At 44.7% G+C, this 18,610-nt stretch overlaps 1 protein-coding gene across 1 annotated transcript; it reads right to left on the minus strand.

Moving 5' to 3' along the window:
* Positions 1 to 10,873: 10,873 nt before the first annotated feature.
* Positions 10,874 to 15,121, minus strand: LOC118506107 (alkaline phosphatase 4-like). Its single transcript, XM_036042793.1, has 3 exons — positions 14,229 to 15,121; positions 11,540 to 12,676; positions 10,874 to 11,478 (listed from the first exon to the last, which is right to left on the minus strand). Exons 1-3 carry the CDS (start codon positions 14,356 to 14,358, stop codon positions 11,021 to 11,023), a joined length of 1,725 nt encoding a protein of 574 aa, XP_035898686.1. The 5' UTR covers positions 14,359 to 15,121; the 3' UTR covers positions 10,874 to 11,020.
* Positions 15,122 to 18,610: the final 3,489 nt, after the last annotated feature.

Here is an 18,610-nt window from a genome sequence, read left to right on the forward strand (position 1 = left end):
TCGGTCGGTGATGGTGACCCGTTTCTTTCGAAATTAGAATAGAAAGGAGGCCCACTCACCACTACACGAGTAGGGCCGGTACGGTGAGCTTAAACGTATGTGTGTAGTATTTGCTTATGCCACACTGCATGCGAGGCACACACGGGACCGACGGGACTGTGCAGTGGTTAGCACTTTTCAATTAAATAAAATGGTTTCCTTAATAGTGGGCTATTTTAAAGGTCAAAAGGTTAGGATTGTTGGGAAGCTTTTACGATGTAGTTGAAAGATATGGAAAATGGAAAAGGCAGCGCGACCGAGCGTGTGGAATGCTCAGGTTCAGATAGTGGATGTTGTTTTTGCTTAACTTTGAAAACAAAAGTGTTGCGAATGAAATAATTGAAAGCAATTTGAATTGTAGCGTTATAACATAGTTAGAATAAACTGAATATATCATAGTGTGGACTAACTATCCAATTATGTGGAATCATTAAGTCTAGTAAGCCAGCGACGAGGTACTTGACACTTCTACTAGGTGTAACAATTACGCATGTAGAAAATTATACATTCTTTTCTGTTTATGCTATATTTATATTATTTTTGTTGTACTACCGGGCATTTAATTTATTTATTTATTTAAAGTTGTCCGCCACTAGGGTTTAACAGAATTTGTCTTAATTACTAAGGAAAGAGGAGTAAACCTAATCAATTGCCTACTATTAAATACCGTACATGCACGTAACTAGGGATTATTCTGGCCATAAATCGATTGGCGGTAGGGGATAAAGATAGGAGGCCTATCACGAAAACAACGAGAAGGAATATAAAGGGGTATCAGACGGCGCTGGTATAGTCCAGGTATAGGCCTTCAGACAGAACAGTTCTCGAATTTCAGAGGCCTTCCTGGTAATAAAACCCAGAGTTCGATTTGATTTACCGATTGGATAACATAAGTTACATGTTCGTCAAACGATAGTTTTTTGTCCAACCAAACTCCCCGGAGGAGCCGCTACATCGACGAGCTCTACGAGCTGTACGATGATCTCACTATCGTACAGCGCATTAGACACGCCAGGCTTCGGTGGGCTGGTCACGTCATAAGAATGACACCGGACGACCCAGCCCGTAAAGTCCTTTTAGGCCGTCCACACGGACAGAGGAGGCGTTGTAGGCCCAAATTGAGATGGAGTGATGGCGTTGATGCGTCCGCCAGAACGGCTGGGATAACGGATTGGCAGACGACGGCGCTGAACCGTGAGCGGTATCGAGGATTGTTGCAGCAGGCCAAGACCGCAAAGCGGTTGTAGCGCCTGATAAGTAAGTAAGTTAATATTTTTTAAACATCCCAACGGCATGACTTAATGTTTCGGCCATCATGAAAGACCATGCGTCTCCTTCACATGTTTGTCGTCCCCGGCACGAACTGCGTTTACCGAGATTTGATCGCTGCTGCACTCGATTTTAACTCACCAACGGTGTTCATTTCCATTTGTATGCAAGTATTGTCTAAATGTCATATTGAGCAGCGGATTCGCGCGGAAAAATTACCTTTGGAGTTTTTTTAAGGGGGTTTTTAAATGTTTTAGCGTGACACCAATACAATCGAACAAGTAAACAAAGCATCAAGAGCAATTATAAAACTATCTTCAATTATAATAATAAGTCTTTAATTGCAATAAATTTCTTTAGTAGAGATAACAATTAGGAGAAAAAAAGTTGATTGTTTTAGCTTCATCGGCTATATTAGCTTAAGGCTTAATTAGCTTTAATATCCAAAAAATGTTCAAAAATTATATCTCTTCCAAGTGCATATCTCCTCAACATATACATTATATATGTTTAAAACAAATACATTATCCACAAAATTTTAGAGCAAACAGATGCTCGAAGTCATAGTGGTGTCCGTTTTCACACGGCAGGATTCAGTATCGATTCCCGTCTGGACCGACTCTCAGGTCACCGACTGCCGACGAATGAGCTACTACGCAGGCTATTCAAACTGAATAGGTGGGACTTCTTTTTTTAGCTTCTTGAGGTTGTGGAGCTAAAAAAAGAAGGAAGTATTTGGGCCGTAAAAAGCAAAGTTGAATATGTGTTTCATCACAATGCGTGGTTATAATGCATTAAAATGAAATACTACTCCTTGTGTCCTTTTTATCGTACGTTGAGATGTAGTATTTCCCGCTGTGGCTTTAAATAATATCTTGAACGTTTTTGTTTTCCCTATATTCACTTGCATACTCATTTGCACTCTTGGTGCTAGCAATGGCATTGTTATTATGTGCAGAATAGATTGCGACTTTTCTACAACAGTCTCACCTCAATACCCCTTATGAATTGTGGCTAGAAAAGTAGTAAAAAAGCCCACACACACAAGGGTCGTGCACAATGTGCCTACTCGTGATGCACGCATGCAATCGGTCAGACCGGTTTTTTCCTACACTCAACCAACAATCATCACGATGCAGAACAACAAAAAAAGGTCTGGCATGGGATGCTTATGCAGGAAAACTACAAAAAAACCATCTCCTCATACACACGCTGGCTTTTCGCACGCCACTCAGCGCGCACTGCACGCCACCGCGCTGCTAGCCACTCCACCGAGACAGTTGATCCGTGGCACTTATACTCACCGGTACTGACTGACCGACTGACCGGAAGTGACGGCTAAAGAATACGTGTTGCGCTTTCCCGGCAGCTATTTATAGGCTGTCCATCCGAACGCGGCGTACCGTGATGCTCGCGAAGTGTGCGAATCAATGAAAGCTATAACGCAACGGTCAGGTCTTTACGAGGAAGCTTTTCAATGATTTTAATCTACACATACTTTCAATCACCGGCTCACCCTGTGGGTACCGCTGTTCTATTGTTTTATTGAAAAGGAGTGTGGGAGGTTTTTATTGTTGGTGTTCCTGGCTCACGCTCTACCCTGAGCCTTCGATCGATTTCGTTGATTAATACAAAATCGTTGAGTTTCCTGTTGAGTGTGCTCGTGCTATCGGGTTTGGCTTTGTTGTGGGTTTTATTATGCCGAGGTGCGTTTTTGCATACATATTCTTGACAGGGATGTGGTGGATGAGTGGTGTAGCGCGGGAGGAAGAGCTGTATTGTACAACATTGTAAGCATAATGGATTAATGAGAAAAACACGAAACAGATGGATGATCATTGCACTAGGTGTGCTGTTAAATGGTTAACAATTAATTGGGAATTCTATTTATAGTCAAATGCTTATTTTTTAGTTTATTGACTATTTTTTATGTAATTAAAAAAAGAATGATAAAATCATGTATGTTTGGTTTGAAAGTATTTTGCAATGCACTTTTGTGCGATAGAACCTGTTTTATACGAAGGATACATTGTACAATATACTAATTGTACAATATAGCCATTGTTATCCAACAAGCATAACGTTTATGGCGAATTGTTATAATATTTCTATGTTTATGTAATAATTATTCTCTTCCTTTTCTTTCCTAAAATAATCGAAAGTTATTAGCAAATGAGTACGGTGCAGTAAATTTATGACGCTTATTTTTTAAAAAAAGTGTTACTATGAGGTTATGGACCGGAATTCAACAAATCGTATTAATTTTTCCTTCAATCTCAGTAAAACGATCGACTGACTATCCAGCAATAGGTAAAATCACTTTACGGAATATCAGATATGGCTGGTCAAGACTTCTCGTGGTTGTTGTGCTAACGAAGAAGAAAAGGGAGAACCCAGTTGAAGATCTTGGGGAATCGTTCATATTGCTGAATCAAACAAGGATTCGATTATGATTCACAGTTTTGTTATTATCAGTTGTAAATAGTAGCCAAAATATAGCAAATTACTAAATAAAACCTTTAGTGAAATATAAAGGGGCCAGGTAGTAGATGCTACAGAAGTACCTGTGGTCACACGGCAAGACCGGAGTTCAAATCCCATCTGGGCCATTCCCCCATGGTGAGGACCAACTATCAAACTATGCGGCCAACTTTTATTGATCTTGTAAGTTAGAAATGGCAGGCATGACTTAAGAGGTTGTTGTTCCAAGAAAGAAGAAGAAGAATGATTTATATTTCATTCTACCAAACTTATCTTTATTGTAAATGCGTTCTTAGACATTAATATGGTCTGGCTCAGTAACAACTCAGTATAAATGGCTACAAATGTACGAATCAATTAATTCTTTCGGAATCCAGGTCTAGCTTACCCAGGTTTGTAAGAATAAAAATGATCAACACTACATGTGGCGGACAGGACCGGGGCTAAAATTCCATCCAGACCGCCTACGGACCGTACGCCGTACTGACTATCCAGCTATGGGATAAATTAAGCCAAAGAAATTCAGAAATGGCGGGCCAAGACCTCTCGAGGTTGTGGTGCCAAGGAAGAAGAACATCACATGTCACGTTAAGGCGGATGCAAAATTCCCAGGACCCTTTTCACCAACAAGTATCGGTAGAAGAAAATCAGATTTTTCTGTCTTCTACTCTGTCTGGCGCTAGAGAGGGCGCTACCGAAAAACTCAGAGGGCTCAGAGGTGAAAACTTTGGTGACCATCTTCTATGGGTCAATCTCGATTATTGGTAGACATTATTGGAGTGAGAATTACCTATGTGGCAGAAGCTTACCAAAGGATCGAGCAAGTGATACTAATCCTCAATGGCCCCCGTTGAAGCCATCCAAAACATCACCTACTTGGGGTCAAAACTAAGCCTGTAAACCGGTTATACTACAGTCTTGAGACACCTGCTCTGATCAAAACGCCTGTCGCGACGAACGAAGCAGGAAATGTATGGAACCTTTACAGTCCTAGTACTCACATGCACTTCTGAGACATGGACTCGAGCAGGAGGATAATCGAACGGGCGGAAGGACAACATGCAAGCAGTCTTAACGCTTACGGTGGGAGCTTTAAATCTTGGTAATGATCTCACGATTGAGAAGCGCATTACACTCGATTGGCTACGTTTGGTTGGTAGAGTCATTAAAATGGCGCTGAACAATCATATCCTTGTTCAAACCGCAACACATGAACAAAGTAGACAGAATGGACTCAAATTGAAATGGAGTGATGGCGTTGATGCATCATTCAAGAAGGCCTGGATATTGGATTAGTAGATAACAGCTCTAGAGCATTAGCTGAATTAAAGACTCCTGCAGTAACCAACAACTCCCAAGCAGATGTAGTGCTGGTATTTTAGTAAGTAAGCTCAGATATTATAAAAGTGTTTTTTGTAAAAAAATGACAACTTTAACCTGATGACCTGATTATCTGGTGTTCGATTTTAACGCAAAGAATCGGTCATTTCCAAACGAACGCAAAATTGCGGTACGATATCAAGATAGGTTCAATTAAAGATGTTTTTGATAACTCTGTGAAAATTACTGAAACTATTACACGTTTTACCTATAAAACAACAATCTTCAAAACATTTAAACATATAAGAATGGTCTTATTGTTTTGTCTAATGTAGTTAGTCAATTTGACTTCTATTTTCGAATTTTCCTTTTAAAAGCCGAACTAAATTTTTACATTTAAACTTTACATGCATCCAAACGTTCGATTTCGTGCTATCTATTGAACTGTCGAATCCGAAAGGCTGTTTACAAAAGCCCATCACTCGAACCCGTCCGCCCTAATCCTTCCACCCAGGGACGAAACACAGCTGAAACAGATACCACACCGGGGGATTAGAAGGATACGTGACGAAATCTGGTCAAACAAGATTAAAATCACTGCAAACAACCGGCCCGGGGTTTTGGTTGCCGATCCCTTCGGGCACACACGTTACAGCTGTTTGTTGATTGAATCGAATCCGAAACGGACGTTCGGGCCAAGTCACATAACAGCATGAGCGGATATGGCGGGATCGAAATAGTAAATGCCCCCGGGGAGTATGCAATCAATCGTTCTGCTACATGCTCCTTTAGCCGCCAGAAAATCGCCTTTAATGATAAGAGGCTTTAAAAAAAAACTAAATTGGGTACTCGAAGCGCCTTCCGCGGTCTAATGGATCCCGTTGGTTGCCAAAAACGGAACCATCAGCGTTCACTTTATCACGACGGTGATCCCATTGATAAATCCCGTGATGGGTTTTGTGTGTGATTTTTTTCTTCTGTCGGGCTTTAAGGTGAATAAAATCTACTCCCGATCGCGGACAATATGGACGCAAAAACATTCGGCGCACAAAAAGGTAACGCCAGGTCCGAACCAGGCCCAAACCTATTAGCTAGGAAAATTACCTTTTTTCCCCTTAACGAGCCAAGCTTGTTAGCTTTTCATCCATAAATGAAATTGTTTGTGTGTGTGTGTGCGGCGGCACTATTTTTTTCGATTTGCCATTTAAAACCTACGATATGCCGTTTTCCAATCACCATTTTCGGTGGGCTCTATTAGCCATTTCGAGCCAATAGAAATGGTCGCTGCGTGTGAATATTATCCATTCGAACGTTTAGCCGACAAGGAGCACATACAAAAAAACCCCGGAAAAGAAACAACTTGCTACCATCAGTAACAAGAGCAGCGAGATAAAATCGACAGTCGAGAATTTTAGTCCATTCTCCAGTAGTCTCGTATCCTGCTCCTACTCCGTACTCCGGTGCGCTGATCCGCTAAATCTTTCGTCCTTGTAACGATGAGCACCCTTATACATACACACACCATTCCGGATGGCCGTTCGAATCTTGGACAATCGTTCGTACTGCGTTCGGCAATTCGGTTTGCCATTTGCACTGACCGGACGGTTATCGAAGTTCTGGATGGGATAGCTTTCGGATTGGAAAAACCATGATAAATGCCTTAGAAAAGCTTATCTTATCTACCGAGCTGGCTTTGTGCTGTTTCGCCCGACCGGAGCCATCGACTGCACACTGTTTGGCAATCGACAAAAAGAGGCATCGCATCGTACTGTAAAAAGACTCCCTTCTATTCGGAGCGCATCATACGATCAGATTTCTGGTACCCCGGGGAAGGTTTTTCCCGGGAAAAAGGGGAAAGTTAATACAAATTGTACAGAATTAATAGCATTCAATCTGGGATTAGAGGAAAAAAAGGGCAAGTTTGTTATGGGCGCACCCATGAGCACCATGAGGTTGTGAGTGCTGTTTGTTTTGCGGGAGTCAATTTTGGTTCGGTGAATTTCTCCGGCGTGAAGCTGAAACCGGAAGGGGCACGGAAAATAATGCCCCGTGTGGTGAAGGCTAAATTCTAATAATTGCTAGGTTATGTGATTTATAAACCTTTGTGTGGGAAGTTGTGTACCAGCTCCGTACAGTGGGGGATCGGTGTGTATGCTATTATATGCGATTTTACAGCTGACTGCAGACCTGCTTGGAGTAGCGTGCTGCTCGAGTATGGGTGTGGGAGCATCGGTAGACTAACTATTCGTTAGTGGAAGCGGTTGAGGGTTTCTAGCGAATGATGGTATGATGTTGCCAGTCAATTTGAGAAATAGATTATTTTGTCAGCACATTTTGATAAATAGAGAGGAAAGAAGAGTTATTGACCAACATTCAATGGGTTTCGAGCATTTTTATTAGGGTTGTAATTGTAACGAAATGTACCAATTCTTATATATTGCTTATAAAGCCTTTTGCTACTCCCACAGTTCTGCACTCGACTAGGGTAGACATTTGAAGTTGAGTGGAAATGTGCCTCAGTTGACACGGCATCTGCTAAGCCTGCCATACCGTATCAACTCATGACATATCAACAGATTTTTCTGACGTCATGCCTGCGGCTACTGCCTTTATAGTAGATGATTCTGCCATATTAACATAATAATCCTGTGGCACAAATTTAAGGCATGGTAATGTTGCATCAAGAGGCGGTCCGGTGGCCGAGGTGATAACGGCGCACGATCAAATCTTCACACGGCAGGACCGGGATTCGAATCCCATGAAGACCACTTCCCCGTACAACGGACTGACTATAGCTGAATAGGGTGAAATGTGAAAGAGGGTGAAACCAATACACTAAATGCGAGCAATGGCAGGCCAAGACCTCTCGAGGTTGTAGTGCCAAGAAAGAAGAAGAAGAATACTACATTAAAATGTGTATTAAACTATATTGAAATGAAATGAAATATACAGCTCTCTACTCTCTCTCTCTCTAGGCTTGTTCATAATATATGAAATAAAAATGAAACAAAAGCCAATTGTTTGAGGTGGACGAGGAAATGCGGTTGGTCTTCATACGGCAGGACCGGGGATCAAAACCCGTCCAAACCGTTCCCATGCAGTGAGGACTGATTATCCAACTACGTAGTCTGATGAAGTCTAGTAAGTCATTTTATGGCTGTCATGACCAAGCAGATCGTTACGTCACGATGGAGAAGATAGCCAAAGAACAACGCTTCATGAATTCTTCAATATCATTCGGTTCGATAGTCGTTTGTCCTTAAGTGTTATTGCTAGTTGTCCATTCCAAATGTATTTAAAATGGGGGGCCTTTGGGCCTACTACGCCTCCTCTGTCTGTACGGACGGCCTAAAAGGACTTTACGGGCTGGGTCGTCCGGTGTCATTCTCATGACGTGACCAGCCCACTGGAGCCTGGCGAGTCTAATGCGCTGAACTATAGTGAGATCATCGTACAGCTCGTAGAGCTCGGCATTGTAGCGGCTCCTCCATTGCCCTTCCACACATACGGGGCCAAAAATCCTTCTGAGCATCTTCCTCTCGAACGCGGCTAAGAGGGTTTCGTCAGTTTTCGGCAGAGTCCATGTCTCAGAGGCGTTTGTGAGTACTGGGACTATAAATGTTCTGTACAGTCCCAGCTTCGTCCGTCGCGACAGGTATTTAGAGTGGAGAAGTTTCCTCAGGCTGTAGCGTGGCCGGTTGGCAGCCAGCACCCGTGCGCGTAACTCAACATCAAAGTTGTTGTCGGTGCTGACTTTTGACCCCATATAGGTGAAGTTTTGGACGACTTCGAAGGGGCGGTCACCTATCTGTACATCACCCCAGCGTAAATCAGTGTTTGTTAGCAGGACCGCTGGTTGTGCCACCATCATTTAGGGTATCGCCTCGTTAATCTCCAACCCAAGGTTCTATGCCGCACGCTCGATCCTTTGATAAGCTTCTGCTGCATGGGAGAGCCTCAAACCAATGATGTCTATGTCATCAGCGTGTGCCATGATCTGGATTGATTTATAGAAGATGGTCCTCGAAGTTTTCGCATCTGAGTCGCGGATGGCTCTCTCTCTACGGCCAGATTGAAGAGGAGATAGGCAAGCCCGTCTCCCTGGCGCAGGTCCTTGGTGGATTTTTTGTGTTACTAGCTGATAAATTGAAGTATTTTATCAAGCGGAATGATGATCATCAGTAAACCCGAGAAACAAGATAAACATTTGTCTAACTCCAGAAAACTCAAGAACAATTGCCTTTTAGTTGGAAAATGCATACCATATCTGTACCGCCTACAGGGCTGACTTTCTGACTAACGAAGGAAGCAAACATTTAGAGCCCAACACTGCTAGGCTAATATGTAGTCCTAGTGAAGATTCTAAATATGTTCAGGTCTTTTCTTAATGGTATATGGTCTTCGAAATCATTAGAGAAATCGAATTGTCTGTCAATTTAGTGACATGATTTCTGAAATTTTCCCATCTATTTAAAACATCCCAACTATTTTAATGAAACATTCTGCTATACATTGTACATACCGAATTATGATCATTATATCGTAATGATAAATAATTAATCCATTAATGATAAACACAAACAACAATGGAGGAATTGCTATCAATGGCGCGCCTACCTGCTCCAAACAATATCAACCATCAGGCATAATTGGCGATGTTATGCAGTCGACCCTTCTAAAGCTAGAGATGTAATTTAATTGAATGGAATTATAATTAGCGTCCCTCACCAACATATACTTCCCACACCCAACCATCGTCCAATGTTCATTCACCTGTTTATCATATGACCTACAGGGTGATAAGATTGTCGGGACGGGTCACGGGGGCATAAGCAGTACCGTACAGCCACGTTTCGAAACACCAGCAACAGCAGTCGCTGCAGTTTATGCAGGTAAATGAGACGAAGCGTAAGCATAAGCGAATCTATTCTGTTACACCCCTGCTTATAAGGTGGAACAGCTAAAGAACCTTTACCAATGGTGGGCGAACATGGAACCAGCATCTTTTGCCTGGGTAGAATATCGGTCCCAATGCATCATCACCTTTATAATCATCTTGGCACCTCCAGCAAGGAAAGTGGGGAATTGTTTCTAACGTGCAGCGCTGCGTAGCATTATAGCCTTTCGGACGGTGTATGCGTGCATTCATTGCTTGCACCGCTTGGTTTCTTATTTATGAAGCGCGACGTGTGATAAATGGAGTTTGTAAGAAGCATGCGACACATGATAAGGAACCGTTTTCGTTCGCGGGACAGTGTATGAACCGGGAGTGGTTTATGTGTGTCCCTGGGAATGAATATGAAAACACACATTTGGTAGGGTTAGGTGGCAGGGTGTGTTGCTGTTCTCATGAAAGGATAGACAAATGGGACCGTGCGAGATGTAGGTTATGAACAATAGCATGTCGTGTAAATGGCTAAGGGAGCTTCAAGCATGTACGCTTGTGAAAAGAAGGGCGAAGTCCTGTGTGAAAGCGCTGTATTACTTAAAGGGCTATTATAAAGGTGTTTAGAGTTGAATAGAGATGCTTTAGAGACACTCGTTAGTATTACTCTAAATACGGTGATGATACATTTCACACGATTTAAAATCTTATTTCGGTATTTATCCGTACACAGGAATGATCATCCAGCAAGCAATAAAAAAGTGCTGAGGTAGTTTCGATAAGTGCTGAGGTATTATCAGACAAGGCAGACATGACATAAGAGGTTCGTTAGGTCAAGGAGTAGTGTTGGAAAACAGAATAAACACCAACGACAATACGTAAGCTTTCCATTTGTATCCAACGCTGTATATTTTGTATGCTTATTTTTGTAAACCTTCCTCTAAGATTTCGACGCCAGCATCTTTCGATCAATGTAAAGAACAGTACTTAACGGTCTACCCGTACAATACAATAACACTTAACAAATTAAATTCGCCCCACTAATCCTACGATGGCATGCAAGAGGCCGATGACTAGCACAATACTGCAGGCGGCACGTTCCGCACCGGACGCTTTGGTAAACTCCTGGAGGAACCCATCGTCACAGGCAACGTTAAATCGTTTGGCAGGTCCCATGCACCCGGCGTAGCTCATGACGTACGCGATGTAGTTCTGCTCGAACGTACCCCGAACGAGATTGGCTCCGGGACCGGCAGCAAACACGGCCACATCCTCACCGCCGTGTGTTTCATCCGGCAGCGGAAACGCGGACAGATGCCGGTAGGTGACTTCACTTCTGTTGAGCTGGTTCAGCTTAACCCAGGTCGCCCAATCGGTAGACTCTTCCGTCAGTAAGCTGGAGTTCCAGCGGTGCTGCAGGAAGCCGGGTCCGTTTGCATAGGTAATCGTCTCGTACGGTGTCGCGTTCGGTCGATTACCGAAACCTAGGGCAAATAGAATTGAAATGAGTATTGTAACAAGAATGTTGGCTCCTCTGTTGCTTACCCAGGATATCGTTCCCTCGGTCTGGATAGCCGTTGAAGGTCATCGCGTGCGAATGGTCGGCCGTAACAATAATGAGCGTTTCGTCGAGATCGACCATATTGAGTGCTGTTTCGACCGCTTTATCCAACTCCACGACCTCAGCCAACGCTAGGTGTGCATGGTTCTGATGATGTGCGTGATCGATGCGACCTCCTTCAACCATTAGCGCAAAGCCGGGCGAATCTGGCCGCTTCAGTACCTTGATCGCCGCCTCCGTCATCTCACTCAGCGAGGGTTCTCCGTCGGGCGATCGGTCGCGCACCGAATCGTAGCTAAGATGATCATCGTTAAACAGCCCCAACAGATGCTCTACCTTATCCAGCTCGACTGCCCTCAGATCGGACGTTTTCCAGGCGTAGGCAGCTTCAGTACCGTTCCAGCGTTGCTTCCACTCCTCGACCAAATTACGACCGTCGGTACGTATGCAAGTCTTCTCCATGGCACCCTGAAACTGGTACTCCGGCTTCAGATGCGATGGCATGGATGCACCGAAATGGTTTCGTCCTCCACCGAGCACAACGTTAAGATTCTTGCCCGGTGCATCCTCCATCATCTGGCGCGCAATGTCCTTAATGCGGTTCTTCAGATTGGCCGGAATCTTTGCACCACACTCGTAGTTGCGGTTAATGGTGTGCGCGTAGCAGGCGGCGGGTGTTGCATGCGTAACGCGCGTGGTCGTTACTATGCCCGTCCGCTTACCGACCGCCTGTGCCCAGTCCATGAACGACGGCACTTTGGCTGCCTCCAAATTCGTCTCGGTGATGGTAAAGTCCACCCCCAGCACACCGTACTTTGTTTTCACGCCCGAGAACATGGCGGTAGCGGTACCGGCAGAATCCGGTACTTGTCGGTCGGTGTTGTATGTTTTCGACATACCCGTGTTGGGGAAGTTGTCGAAGCTCAGCTGCTCCTCCTCACCCGAGCGCCCGGCCCGTTGACCCTTGAAGATGCGGCCAGTCGATAGTGACGCAATTCCCATACCGTCGCCCACGAAGATGATAATGTTCTTTGCCACCGCCGGTGTGATACGACGATTCTCGTCGTACATGAGAACTTTCTTGAGGTAAGCTTCAGCATTCCGTCGCCAAAAACGTGCATCTGGAAGTGGAAGGAAACGAACGTTTAGTAACACGAATGAGTATCAAAACAACGCTTAAACACTTTGGGAAAGATTAAAACAGTTTGTTTACAGTGCTGTACCAAAGATCATCTGTTTGGTTCCTATGTGATAAGGGTTGCGCAATTGAACTACATTAGTTGCGCCGCACTGGAACTAAATGCCGCAATCGCCACCGTACTCCGTAACGATCTTGCACCACTTGTAATGCTTTTAAAAATAAAAACAAAACCAGTTCCACAGCATCCAAACACGAGCCATGCGGCGCGGGTCTAAAAATAGTCTGTCCAGCACGTGCCGCAGCATGATAGATTATGTTGCTGGTGGTGGTGAACCAGTCTCAAGACGCCAGCTGCTCACATGCAAGGATGGCGGAAATGGCACAAATTATGCAATAAGACGAGGGATTCCCCGGAGGCTCATTGCGAACCTGTGCAACCAGATGCACTTCGGTGCGGGGGGAATGTCTTCACTGCCAGTAAAATTAGTGCCCGAAGCCTGATTGGAAAACAGGGAGGCGATACCGCGATTATGATCGGTTCAGTGCGACCGGCTCCGATTGGATCGAATCGTTCGACTGTGGTCTCGGTTTTTTTAATGTCTCCCTGCTTTGGACCAGGTGATCAGCAAACGGGGTGCAATCGGAGCCCAACACACTGTTGCTATCTGGGTGAACGCGTGAACCTGCTGTGAGGTAGGCAGGCAGTTAATTACTATTCGATTTGCATTGAACCTAACCGACAGTCAGCTGTTGGGTGGGATGGAATTAATGGCTAAAGCGTAGCTTTTGTGTACAATTCGCACATAACCGTTAATTGGAAGAACAACTAAATAGCTTAAAGAGCTATTTGCAATAAGCTCTTCTTAACCCACTATGTCGTAATGGACGAAAGCAAGCCAATATTATTGGAACGCATGGACACGTTTACGATCGAAAAAGAAACCAATTCCCAAACACTTCACTGCGTCATATTGCCAATGTCACAGCTGCGAACAATTGTTGGAGTGCGGGTCTGCAAGCCGCAAAACCGGGCGCTGAGCATGTGACCGTGAGGGGGTTTTATTTTTCTTTTTAAATTGTTCACAAATGGGTTATTCGTTTGGCATGGTTTCAGTTTTGTTTTTGTCGATTTGGAATGATAATTGATTTGTGGCCAAGGAGAAACAAAATACTTGTCCATATTAGTGTTAAAATCTTGACTAGAGCGTGCCCTCGATTCGAAGGTCTGCGGTATGCAAATAGCATAGATTCGGAATGTTGAGCTGAGACTTGAATTTCATATTAAAAAAAGTCGATAAAAAGCACCTTAAAAGGATTATCAGACCAACAACGATTGTATCAACAGTTGGTTTGGCATTCTATATTGGCATTGGCATTCTATAGAGAAGAGAACACTATCGAAGTGGCGACGTAATATGAAACTTCAAACTAAAACTGCATCGATTCAATAATTTAATAAAGTGATCTACTGCACAAAATGTCACGGTTTCAATTTGAAAGGTGGTGCTGTGTGCACGGCTTACGATACGTACCGTCAAGATTAGGTGATTTGTAGACGGAAGCACCCTGTGCACGATCAATATCACAGATTAGGACGAACAATAGGCCACTTAGCAGCAATAACACGCACCGAGCGGTTGCAAACCTCAAACACGACGCCATGATAATAGTTTGCGATATCAGCAATCGCAACAGCACGGATCAACTATAGAACGGCGTCAAGGTATCGGATGCTAGATGGCGACCGTGGTTTTTGCAGGACACTTTCACTAACACTGCACGAGGGGACCGGAACCAAGGCACAACACAACGCTCAGCAAGCCATCGTCGCATACAAATGATCGGGGTGTCCGATCCAACACTGTCGATACAGCCGCTCCAACGTGTCGTCGGGTTTGATCTTAACACACACTCCACAAACGCCGCAGGTGTGCTCGGGTGTGCTATGGCCGATATCGAGGCGCACACTTTCACTGCGTCCGATCCGAAGAAGCCGCCCGAAACGATCGCCGAATGCTGTCTGCTGACCTTCTCCGGGGCCCGATCGTGCTTAAATACTGAAAGCGATGTACCTAGGCCGTATGCGAACCGGCTGGGTTCGCCACACGGTTCTGGCCGGGAACGTGGGAGAGGGAGGGGGGGGGGTTGGGGGAAGAGGGGTCAGCGGATGGGCGTGGGGATGATCGTGCGACGGTTAGGTAAGTGGGGTGTTGTTGTGCGTGCGGGAAGGGAGAGAACAACACGAACAAATAGACGAGATAAGAGGAGGAGGGCAATAATAAGCAATAGGTCTTGACAATCGAGACCGACCACCGGATGGATGGCCGTGATGAATGTTGTTTTTGCTCGCTTTCGGCGGTTCGGTGGCCCACCGCTCACGTGCGGCACATGCTGTTTACGGTGCAGCACTGCCGGCCCGTAAGCTTTTGTGCAGGTGTCATACGAAGCTCCAATTTAAACTGTCTCCGATCGATGTGCCACGCGTATGATTAGAGCAGCCCGAGAGATGAAATGCCAGACACGATTATAGGCGATGAAGAGAGCAAGAGAGAGAGAGAGAGAGAGGGAGAGATAGGTGCGAGAGAGCGAGAGATGCAAAGTATCATATTTTAGGTGCATAAGCATGCGATCGCGATCAGTATAGTCGTATCGCTGCGATACCTACGCACATACGTTCTCGTCGACCTTCCCCCTTCTTTTTGGATTCCGATGCCCGATACCCTTCCACTAACTACACGATCGGCACCGTCACGCATGTGTGTGGCGCTTATCAGCCTAACAACCTGTGTGTTTGACAGTAGCAAAAGCCGATGATGATCGGTCCATTCGTCTATGGGTAGTCGGCAAGCTGTAGTCAAAGTAGAGGGGCCACAATTTAAGCCTTGTCAGTGCCGACATTAAATGATCGGCTGTAAAACAAAGTAAACATACCCGTGAGGTGAGTGTGCGAACTCTGCGTTGGTTGAAATGGCAACTCGAATACTTGGGGCTGCAAGCGGTACAACCTGGACAAGTCTCAGGGCGCCAGTATGGCTCGTGTACGGTGCGTGCCTCTGACGTCACGCAGTGACGCAAACATCAGATCACGTGGTAGATGGGCAGACTGAATCTCTATCTGCTGATTAATAACCAGTGACGAATTATAAGCGTTCGTTCCGTGCCGAATGGGCAGCGCAAACGAACGTAGCTGATCTTTGCTCGTGGCCAAAGGAAAGACCCTGATAATGACCCGTGCTGGAACAAGTTTCCGTTCGGAACGATTTTAATGCGAACGTGTCGATAAGCTGTGTTCACCATTGAAAATATCACACCCGTCACACCTGTTCCGCCGCATTTTCCATTTCCTCTTACAGTTTTCTGTTCTGGGCAAGGTCTCGCCGGTGCTGTCTTGGGAAAGGGTGTGTGTGTGTGAGTTGTTGTGTGGGGAGAAAACGAAATAATAAATAATGGTGTTTGCAGCGTTTTGCCAGTCGCTTTTGTACACGAGTATGCGGTGTGAGAACGTGATTAGAATACTGAAGGCAGGTGTGTTCCATGGTTTTCGGGGGATGTACCCAGACATTAACGGCCGGTCGTAGGGGATATTTGGCGTCGGAGCGCAGGTACATAAAGAAAACAATTTTATTGTCAACCGGTTGCAAACGGGGTGTCCAATGTATCCATCATAACTTCCATCTATTCCACGTGTTGGATGACTCGGGAACAGTTTGCCACTGTGAAATAAAATAATGAAGTATGACTTACTTCAGATATAGCAGCATATATAATTCTAGTTAGAAACGGTGCTGCTAGATGTGAAAATTGCAATTAAAGTTTAATTAATGTACCTGTGAGTGTCCCATTGCCTCTGGTCCCTGTGAAGCATCCTCCGGCCAGACTCACTTTGTTCAAATTCACACTAATTACTCAGTACAAAGTATTACAAATTCTAGCACCGCTACGAGCGCTACTATATAATGCATCATAAACGATGCAATAACCTTTGAAGTTGAACATACCCCGTTCGGCACTGAGGCTGCCAGGTAAAGCCAAAGTGTGCAATCAGCATTAGCTCCCCCCAATAATGGACGATTGTGTGCTCCAGTGTAAATTCCTGCTAAATCCACCCGAAGTGTTCAGTGTTCGCTAATTGCGTACAAATTGACCATCTACAACCCAACCCAACTCGATACCGGCTGCCTAGAATCTTGAAGAGCTGCTGAAAAACCGCTAATACAAAGCCACAAATTTGTCGCGCAACTAATAATACCTGCCGGGTAGCGTACCGGAAAGTCAGGATCGAAATCGAAGTTTAAATATTTGTTCGTAGAATGCACGTAGATACCTCGCGTACGCGAAGCGCACCAGCGGTAGACAGCGGGGATAAATTAGGCACAGCTTCAGTTTGAAATGGATCGAAAACGTTTAGAGCCGGGACGGCCAAATCCTTTCCTCGCGGTAAATACTGCTAATACAGCATGAGATGGATACGATGGATACTTCTAGTGCAGTTCTACCGTGGTGCAAACGTGTACCGTATTTGGTGGAAACGGTAAGGTGGACTGTAGCATGACTCCGCCAGGAGAAGCCAGTGCATACGTCGACATTGACAGCATTAAGCGCTTGGACATGGTCACTGTTTGGCAATGGCACTAGCTTTCCGTGCCGGTCTGCGCGCGAAAGATGCCTCATGCCGCTGACGCAAAACAGATAACGGAGGGGCACTAGGCAGAAGCTTAGTGGACGCGTCGGCACCAGGGATTCGCACTGACGTCTGTTCAATTGGCTGTCAATTGCAGTGACGATGCGGCGCTTTCGTTTTGAAGCTGTCAGAATCTATGATGGTTCGGTCGACAAACAACAAGCGCCGTGGGTTTAGGTCCGCATGGTGGATGGAATTGGTGGGTCTTGCGAGAACGTGATCAGCGTCAGGTGACGTTTTGCTGCTGCCGAAGGAACGGATTGCAAAATGAGCGGAAATAAATGAGCGAATGGAAAAGTGTCTAGCACAGCTAGAACATTAAATAGTTTCTATCAAATTCATTGCTATAAATTCAGAGAGTTCAGAGTTCCTCCAAAGGTAAGGTATCTCAGATATTGTTGCATGGATTAATAAGACACCTGATTTTAACTTAGAATAAACTCTCGGACATCTTTCGAACAACTAAACCAACTGGCTTAAATAGTTCTAAAGATAACTTGACTAAACTAACTTACTAATATGATTAGATTATAACATTTGACACTCGTGATGGGTTGAAACAGAAGTTATGTTTTTGGCTTATTGTTTGTTTAAATTAGCTCATAGTGATATTATAATATAGTGTATATATATAAGTAAAATTTTTCATAAATACTAACTAGTTTATTGATTGTGACTTCTTCTTCTTCTTCTTCTTCTTTGGTGGCCCTACAGCCTCGAACGCACTCGAACTGCTATTTATTGCCTTACGTCAGGGGAGGCAATCCGGATGGGATTTGAACCCCGATCCTGTGAAGACCGCTGATATCCACTTTAATATCATAAATATCTTCATCTACACGGCTTAACAACCTACTTGGTCATACCGACTTTGAAAAGGATTTTAAGACTTAGTAAGCTCAAGGGGCGGTCCAGTGGTAGATGCGCCTACGGTGCCGGTCTTCCCACGGCGGGAACGTGGTTCAGATCCCATCTGGACCGTTCCTCCGTAGCGAGGACAGACTATTATCAAACTATGCGGTATCATTAAGTCTAATAAGCCAGAAATGGCAGGCATGACCTAAGAGGGCGTGCTCAAGGATTTGGGCATTCTTAACAAATAAGCCGTGGTATTCAGACGCTACGCATTTTCATTCAGAATGATCAAAGAGTATTGTGATCAAACAATAGCTTTTCCGATCGCTAGTCTGATCAAGGTGAGAGTACGACAGTATTGTTTAATGCTTATCTGTC

This window comes from Anopheles stephensi, chromosome 2 (assembly GCF_013141755.1).
Source record: "Anopheles stephensi strain Indian chromosome 2, UCI_ANSTEP_V1.0, whole genome shotgun sequence".
NCBI lineage: Eukaryota > Metazoa > Arthropoda > Insecta > Diptera > Culicidae > Anopheles > Anopheles stephensi.